Genomic DNA, 9,556 nt, shown 5'->3' on the forward strand with positions numbered 1-9,556 from the left:
TGAAGAGACGACTCGACGCCTGTGAAGAGACGACTCGACGCCTGTGAAGAGACGACCCGACGCCTGTGAAGAGACGACTCGACGCCCGTGAAGAGACGACTCGACGCCCGTGAAGAGACGACTCGACGCCTGTGAAGAGACGACTCGACGCCTGTGAAGAGACGACCCGACGCCTGTGAAGAGACGACTCGACGCCCGTGAAGAGACGACTCGACGCCCGTGAAGAGACGACTCGACGCCCGTGAAGAGACGACTCGACGCCTGTGAAGAGACGACTCGACGCCTGTGAAGAGACGACCCGACGCCCGTGAAGAGACGACTCGACGCCTGTGAAGAGACGACTCGACGCCTGTGAAGAGACGACTCGACGCCTGTGAAGAGACGACTCGACGCCTGTGAAGAGACGACTCGATGCCTGTGAAGAGACGACTCGACGCCCGTGAAGAGACGACCCGACGCCCGTGAAGAGACGACTCGACGCCCGTGAAGAGACGACCCGACGCCTGTGAAGAGACGACCCGACGCCTGTGAAGAGACGACTCGACGCCCGTGAAGAGACGACTCGACGCCCGTGAAGAGACGACTCGACGCCCGTGAAGAGACGACCCGACGCCCGTGAAGAGACGACTCGACGCCCGTGAAGAGACGACTCGACGCCCGTGAAGAGACGACCCGACGCCCGTGAAGAGACGACTCGACGCCTGTGAAGAGACGACTCGACGCCGGTGAAGAGACGACTCGATGCCCGTGAAGAGACGACTCGACGCCCGTGAAGAGACGACCCGACGCCCGTGAAGAGACGACTCGACGCCTGTGAAGAGACGACTCGACGCCTGAGAAGAGACGACTCGACGCCTGCGAAGAGACGACTCGACGCCTGTGAAGAGACGACTCGATGCCTGTGAAGAGACGACTCGACGCCTGTGAAGAGACGACTCGACGCCTGTGAAGAGACGACCCGACGCCCGTGAAGAGACGACCCGACGCCCGTGAAGAGACGACCCGACGCCCGTGAAGAGACGACCCGACGCCCGTGAAGAGACGACCCGACGCCTGTGAAGAGACGACTCGACGCCTGTGATGAGACGACACGCCTGTGAAGAGACGACTCGACGCCTGTGAAGAGACGACTCGACGCCTGTGAAGAGACGACTCGACGCCTGTGAAGAGACGACTCGACGCCTGTGAAGAGACGACTCGACGCCTGTGAAGAGACGACCCAACGCCTGTGAAGAGACGACTCGACGCCTGTGAAGAGACGACTCGACGCCTGTGAAGAGACGACTCGACGCCTGTGAAGAGACGACTCGACGCCTGTGAAGAGACGACTCGACGCCTGTGAAGAGACGACCCGACGCCGGCGATATGTTATGCCCTAAATTTTTAATTAACTAACTGTATTTTTGTATGTACATTTCTGAAATGCATTTTCTGTAAAGCTGCTTTGAAACAATATGTATTGTGAAAAGCGCTATACAAATAAATTTGAATTGAATTGAATTGAACAGTTTACTTTATTTTGCTCTCCTCACTTACAGAAATGAACTATAGTGTCCTGCACACACTAGTAGAAAAATATCTGGTGTCTGAATAATTTTTGGTTTGACTGTATATTGTTTACTAGAAGTTTCACCAAGACATATTCCTTGTACACACACTTGGCTATAAACCTCATTCTGATTCTGATATTTTTACAAAAACACATTCAGAAACTCCATACTCTGGTGACCGGTCTTTGTCCCTTGTCTGGTCCTCAGGTCGGTCAGCATCCCGCGCCGAGTAACCTGGGATAACCGATCGCCTGGAAGATCACTGGCTGAACATGAGACGTGAGATTGAAGTGATACTTAGTTATTTAAAATGATCATGATCAACATTAATAAACTAAAGGGTTAGTTCACTCAGATATGTAAACTCTGTCAGTAATTACTCTCCCTCATGTTGTTCCCCGTCAGACTCTCCTTCATCTTCGGGACACAAATGAAGATATTAGTGATTAAATCTGAGAGTGTCTCACTCCTCCAGAGGCTTCTGTTGTAATTGAAACTTGCCGGTCCAGAAAGTTAGTAAAGACAATGTTTAAAATAGTCCGAGTGACTACAGCTGCTCAACCTTAAAGGTCCTGTTGTTCGTCATTTTTTTAACTTTAGCTAGTGTGTAATGTTGCTGCTAGAGAATAACTAATACCTGTAAACTTATAAAGCTCAAAGTTCAATGCCGAGTGAGATATTTGATTTAACAGAAGTCGGTTCGGACTACATCCTCTACTTCCTGCTTTAATGACGTCACTAGAACAGTTTTTTGACTAAGCTCCGCCCACAGGAATACACAAAAGGGGGCGTGGTCTTGTTGCTCCTACAGAGAAGAAGAAGAGTTGTGTTTGTAGAGTGTGTGTCGCCATGTCGTCGAGACGCTGTTATTTTCATCCCGGAGTCGAATCATCTTTGTTTGGCCGTGTTTACAGTAACACTGAGCGCATGCGTCTCCACGTTACGGTAAGAGGCGTGACCTTTCCGGGCAACGTGTGCTAAGCTGCTGTCCAATCACAACACAGGAACCGCTGGCCCAATCAGAACTCGTTACGTATTTCTGAAGGAGGGACTTCATAGAACCAGGAAGTCATCAGCCCGTTTTTAGCACAGTGAAAACAGCGGTGTACAGATACGTACATTTTGTGAAAAATACTGTTTTTTTACACGTGAAACATGAACATGTTATATTGCACACTGTACACACAAGCAAAGCTTCAAAAACACACGAAAAACGGGACCTTTAAAGGATTAGTTCACTTTAAATAAAATGTAGCTGATACTTTACTCACCCCGATGTCATCCAAGATGTTCATGTCTTTCTTTCTTCAGTCGAAAAGAAATTTAGGTTTTTGAGGAAAACATTCCAGGATTTTTCTCCACAGAATGGACTTCAATGGCCACCATCATCTCTCCCAATGTTCAACAGAAGGATCAGATGTCCGTCTCAATGCAGCTTCAAAGTCTCCACACGATCCCAGTCGAGCAATAAGAGTCTTATCTAGACAAACCAGCGGCCATTTTCAAAAAAAATATATATATATATACTTTTTAACCACAAATGTCTTGTACATCTCAGAGATGCGCCACGCATTACGTCATCACGTTGGAAAGGTCACGGTCACGTCATCTATCTAAGTTATTTGTCTGTGTAGTTCAAAAAAGTAGGGAAGGGCGAAAAACTTCATCTCATTTTCTCCTCCAACTTCAAAATCATCCGACATCTTTGTTTTAATTTATTATTATTATTATGAAAAAATTAAAATAATTTGTGATCTTTCCAACGTGATGACGTAATACATGGTGCATCTCAGAGATGTACAAGACGGGCATTTGTGGTTGAAAAGTATTGTAAAAGCCGGCTATTCGGCCCAACTTCCGGTTTCCAAATAGCCGGTAAGGAAGCGCGTGTTCAAGTCTCTCCAGCGTTTTAAAGGAATTTTGGTTAAATAAGACACAGGTTCTCATATGCAATTATCTCGTTTTAATCTGACTCCATGAATTAAATAAAAGTTCAATGTGCAATAAGGTTATGTTTACACTTAAATAGTTACAACATTATGTAATGAGAATTTAAACCATTCGTATTCAGCATAAATGTTACCTGAGAGAGAGAGAGAAAGAGAGAGAGAGAGAGAGAGAGAGAGAGAGAGAAAGAGAGAGAGAAAGAGAGAGCGAGAGGGAGAGGGAGAGGGAGAGAGCCCTCTCCCCAGCTTGGCATCCAAAGACAAGAGAGTGAAGCACCTTTGCCCTCCAGTTTTGTCATTTCTCCCCCCCACCGTGTCCCCAGCACCCAGGTGTGAGACATTCAAACTGACCAATCAGACCATCACAATTTCCTCCATTGTCCCAATCACTGCTATGCTGGAAATGTCTTAATGAAAAGAAAGTGTCTTTGTTGCATTGAAATAATCTTGGATTATTTCCAACCTTACAGTATATTATACATGTATATTATAATATTTATTTTTAGAAAATGTCCGATAGAAAAGATGGGAAAGATGGATAGCGTATATCACTCCATGACGCCCATCATTTGTTTAAAGTGGATTTTGATGTCACTTTTTTTCTTTCTTTTTCCCTTTTTTTTTTTGTCTTCTCCCTATTGTCCCTCAGTAGAGGGCTTTATAAGTCATTGAGGTTTACCCCATTATGTTCGTTTTAGTTCCAGGTCGGATTTTACTATGTCTAAAAAAGGTTATGCCTATGTAATGTAGAATGAAGACCTAATGGTCCCTGCTTACTTTGGTACTGTTTACCGAGCCTGTGATGCTTTTCTTGTTTTTATGGGTTATTAATGTATATTGGCAGATGGCTTGATGAGAAGTATGTCAGGTATTTTCATTGATTGTAATGTATGGACCTGAAAAAAAAAAAAAAAATGGCCGCTGGTTTGTCTAGATAAGACTCTTATTGCTCGACTGGGATCGTGTGGAGACTTTGAAGCTGCATTGAGACGGACATCTGATCCTTCTGTTGAACATTGGGAGAGATGACGGTGGCCATTGAAGTCCATTCTGTGGAGAAAAATCCTGGAATGTTTTCCTCAAAAACCTACATTTCTTTTCGACTGAAGAAAAAAAGACATGAACATCTTGGATGACATCGGGGTGAGTAAATTATCAGCGAACATTTTTTTTTAAAGTGAACGAATCCTTTAAGTTTATCAAGCAACGACAATAGTTTTTGTGTGCAAAAATAAATAAATAAACACTTTATTCAACTCTTCATTTTCTGTGTGGGCCTCTGAGTGAGTGAACGTAGGCTCACTATTGGCCGACGCTGGTCATGTGTGTGATGCGTGTGATGCTGGACAATAGTGAGCCTACGTACAACCCAGAAGATGAAGGAAAGTCTGACGGGGTTGAACAACATGAGGGAGAGTAATTACAGACAGAGTTTACATTTTTGGGTGAATTGACCCTTTAAATCATTTATAAGTCAATCATGAAGTCAGTTATACAGTATGAACCTGGTCTGTGCAGCCCGAGCCTCTGGTTTAATGAGCCGTGGGCTTTTCCCGCAGATTTCCCCTGAAGCACAACAGTCTTTCCCAGAGAAGATGCCGAGCGCCTGTGTGGTCCGCTCTGGTTCTTGGGAATCCTCTTGTTTTTCCCGGAGGCTTGACTTCTGCTCCTGAAACACAGAAGGATATTAAGTGTGATTTGTGCCGTTCTCCAAAACAAAACACTGGCTCTGCCTCAAAAACACAGAGAGCTGCCAAAAGGTAAAGATGCCTGTAAAGATGCATCACGTTTAGAAGGCGTTGCACAGACGGAACAGGCAAGGCAAGTTTATTTATATTTACATTTATCCAAAGCGACTTACAAATGAGAACAATAGAAGCAGTTAAACTAACAATATGTGACCCTGGATCACGAAACCGGTCACATGTCGCACGGGTATAACTGTGGCAATAGCCAACAATACATTGTATGGGTCAAAATGGCAAAAATCATGAGGATATTAAGATCATGTTCCATGAAGATATTTAGTAAATTTCCTACCGTAAATATATAAAACATGTATTTTTGTGAGTGAATGCAGCACAATCGTGAACATAAATGCACAACTTTAAAGGAGATTTTCTCAATGTTTAGATTTTTTTGTCCTATCAAACCATAACATCAATGCAAAGCTTATTTATTCAGCTTTCAGATGATGATGTATCTGAAATTTCAAAAAAATTTACCCATGTGACTGGTTTTGTGGTCCAGGGTCACATGTGTAAGTGCTATGACTCTTCCCATTTTAGTATAACATGTACTTTTTTATATATATATATATATATATAAAAAATGAAAATGACTTTATAGCACATTTCATACACTATGGTAATTCAAAGTGCTTTACATAAAAAAGCAATTAAAATAATCACAAAATAAAAGCAAGGAAAATTAAAACAATTATAAAAGGAATTAAAAGAGATAGTTATACAATTAATTAAAATAGTAAAAAGGATACATAAACTTCTCATCTTCTCATCTCATTCTTATCATTTTTTTTCAGCTCCCAGTTTTCCTCTGAGATTTTCCCATGGTGATTACACCAAAGATATCATATAATAAAGGCTAGATGTCTCGTCCGCGCTGCTGGCCAATGGAGGTTGACGTCCGCACCTGGCGGCCATCTTGTCACAGTCAGCTCGCTCACTCGCAACATTGTGTTTTAATGGTGCATGTACTTTATAAATAACCCTAACTTGCTCAATTTTCTACCAATTTTCAAACGGGTTGGTTTGTTATAAACGTCAGAGATGTAGTTATGACACTGCATACTTATGAATAATTATAATATTATATATTTCAACATGTTCCAGAATTATAGCCACGTTAATAACGTTTGTAAGAAACCAAACCGTTTGTAAATCCGTCAAGATTTCAGCGAGATAAGAGTATTTGTGTTCGTGAAGATCACTCACACATCAGGAACCATAGAGCCCGCCAGAAAGCTTGCTTGTGACAAGATGGCCGCCGGTGATGCCGTTCGAGACTCCGCCTTTATTATGTATATCTATGGATTACACAATAACACAGATGGCACTGACCTGAGCGTCTCGTGGGGGATTGTGGGAAGGTTCAGCGGTGTCGTGAGCAGGTCAGTGATCAGACTACAGGCGTCACGAGCTCTCCGTTCATGATGCTCCTGAAGAACCATCCTGAGAGCACATGGAATAATATGTGAATTGGGACGCACCTATTCATGTATTATTATACAATGAAAATAAAAGGAAATTGAAATTGAAATGAAGCATGTGGGAAACCATTGAATAGGTGCGTCCCAATTCACATGCTTATGCACTATTTTATGTAAGCAATAAGGTACTCGAGGCTAATGCTGTATCTTCACCTCTAGCACCTTATTGCTTTTATAAAACGGTTACCACACATTACAAATATAAAGCCTAAAATATGTATCAATGCAATTTTCATGATGTAAAATCACTAAAAGCCTTCCTTCCGCTGGAGAAAATAGTCCCTGACCGTAAACAGCAACAGAAGTTACATTTCACCATTAGATGGCGGCTCTTATTGAGTCAGTCAGAAGTGAAGACTTTTACATTGAAACTTGGTGTGAACACAGAGAAGACGCAACTGACAAATGATTAGCATCAAGGCACGGGGAAACCCCTTAACCGTTAAAAGGACAAGATATCGCAGCGGACATTGAAGCGGATTTTTTATTATGAATATAGGACTGACATGAAGGAATATGCTACATCTACTGTACATGCAGTTACACTCGCTTACTCGATCTCTCACAATACTCTACTATAGCTTCAATGAACAATATCGATGAGAACATGCGTTTACGTTGCTAAGAGTGGTTGCTAGGGGTGTGTGTAGTGATACATAGAACCGTTGGGTGAAGCGGTCACAGCCGTGTTTATCGTATAGACAGAATATATAATGGACACAGTGACCCCATAGGTTTCAACAGAGAAAAGTGAAGTCCATTAGAAGCATCACTTCCTGATCGCTGGGCGAACTGCGCAGGCTCAAACTGAGCTTGATGATGTAGATGTGACGTGAGCCTGTCTGACAGCTGTCAGTCTTCTAGTAGCTGTGCCGAGAGAAATCTGAATCATTCTCTTCTGAATCTCGCAGAGACGGAGAGCGTGAGCATTAGCTGTCCATGAGCTAGCAGTGGGAGCAACTTTATCTCTCTCTATGGGCTTCTCCCTTGACTTTATCAGACTTTATGCCTCCACGTCCCCCGAGCTTCTCCGCCGGTCTATACGGTAATCTCTCGACTGTGCGACAGAGAGTCGCGCGGGTATGACGCAATCGTTAGCCTATTTTTACAAAAACTGCTTCTACGGGGCCGTAACGTAAGATACAAGGTAATGTAGCCTTTTATACACTGTCGTGTTTCTTTAGAAATCAATAATGGACAAATGGAGTCTTTAAACGCCTCAGATGTAAAGTTATTCGCTGTCAAAGTGACGCCAAAATGAATGGGAGTCAATGTAATGCTAACAGCAGGGGATGTTCTGCTAGCCAATGACGGCCCCCGGGGAGGCTTCAGTTTCTGGCTGATGGATTACACCCTTGGTTTATCGTGAATAAAATTGACCAATCAGAATCAAGGACTGGAACTAACCGCTTTATAAAGTATAGACGTTATGTGAGAAGCGAGCGCGCACCATCTTTAGAATATTGTCTTTCAACTTCCGGTTTTGCGGTCGCTCTGTATATCTCTATGGCTTCGCTGTCCAGGAGTAATTCGCTTTTGAAGGGGATTTACTTAATGTAGAGTTAACGAAAGTCATCATGAGGATTGTAATGTTTAAAGCAGATGTCTTAACAAATGCCAGTCGACCGGGAAGATTTTAAAACGAGCCGTTCATTCATAAATATGTAAGATCGCTGTGAAAATACAGACCGGAAGATAAAAGACTGAGCGCAGCGCTGGGAGGGGCGGAGCTACAGAAGCTCTTATAGAGTATTCACACTGAAAATGTAAAAAATATAAAGTGCACTTCAAAAGCTCTTGATTACATCGGACTCAGACGTTGACGAAATAACCGTATAAAATTCATACACTGCAATATGGACTCAAACGTCTAGTGTAAAGTATTAGTGTGTAGTGCGTCATTCTGGACACAACTAATGTTAGTTTAACACGCGTAACACATAATCATACCTGTCTCTTTCTTCTTTGCTTTTCTTGTTGGTTGCCAGATCTACAGAGGTTGGATTCTGAAACGGAGGTGAATTTAAACTAAAGTTATCAAGAGTTTTGTGCAAAACTAAAGCTTCAAACTTTACATATAGACTTCAAAACATATGAGGAAAAGCTTGAGATTGTCCAGATCCAAAGCAAAATTAATGGAAATTATGATTCATCTGGAGGTTTTCAGTATAGAAGTAAAGCTGTGTACAATATTTATGAAGAAATTCATAATTCTTAAAAAAGTGCTGCACACGTTTTTTCCAAGAAGATATCTGTAATGTACACTATTACATTATTTGTACTATTTGACACTATTATTCATTTCAAATTATGCTTGTAATTTACATATGATAGGTTTGTAATTTGATTTAAATCATAAATGTTTCTTGAGCATCAGATCCTCATATTATAGTTATTTCTGAAGGATCATGTGACACTGAAGACTGATAAATACCTACCATTCAAAATCAATACGCAAATAACACATGGTTCATAATCCAACAGAAATAATGCTTTGCATGAGGAAAACCTGGAATACTGATTCTGAGATTATAGTTATCATGAAACCAAACAGTTTGACCAGCCAATCAGAGACCACGTGTGATCTGCAGCGCCTCACGTGTGTAAGAGGAGAGATGAAGGGCCTGCGCTCGCTCTGCCTCTTCTCTTCTCTCTGTTTACGGTATTCCATCAGTCGCTCTCTCTGCTTTCTCCTCATCCACATCCTCAGATCCCTCCGCTCCTCCTCCATCATGGCTCCGCTCGGACTGACCTCTGACCTGCCGCCCACCACACATAAACACACCAATCAAATCAATCAGGAAATATGTCACACATCCCTCACTAATCTA

At 42.6% G+C, this 9,556-nt stretch overlaps 1 protein-coding gene across 4 annotated transcripts in view; it reads right to left on the reverse strand.

The window, feature by feature from the left end:
* cplane1 (ciliogenesis and planar polarity effector 1) overlaps nt 1–9,556 on the reverse strand; it is a 70,328-nt gene that overhangs the window by 3,344 nt on the left and 57,428 nt on the right. For all 4 annotated transcript variants that reach the window (XM_079600073.1, XM_079600074.1, XM_079600071.1 and 1 more), the window contains exons 47-51: nt 9,325–9,484; nt 8,676–8,731; nt 6,577–6,687; nt 5,002–5,165; nt 1,721–1,816 (exon numbers count right to left, since the gene is read on the reverse strand). In XM_079600073.1, the coding sequence (XP_079456199.1) occupies nt 1,721–1,816; nt 5,002–5,165; nt 6,577–6,687; nt 8,676–8,731; nt 9,325–9,484 (587 nt within the window). The remainder of the gene's footprint in view (nt 1–1,720; nt 1,817–5,001; nt 5,166–6,576; nt 6,688–8,675; nt 8,732–9,324; nt 9,485–9,556) is intronic.

This window comes from Phoxinus phoxinus (assembly GCF_949152265.1).
Source record: "Phoxinus phoxinus genome assembly, chromosome: 23".
NCBI classification, from domain to species: domain Eukaryota; kingdom Metazoa; phylum Chordata; class Actinopteri; order Cypriniformes; family Leuciscidae; genus Phoxinus; species Phoxinus phoxinus.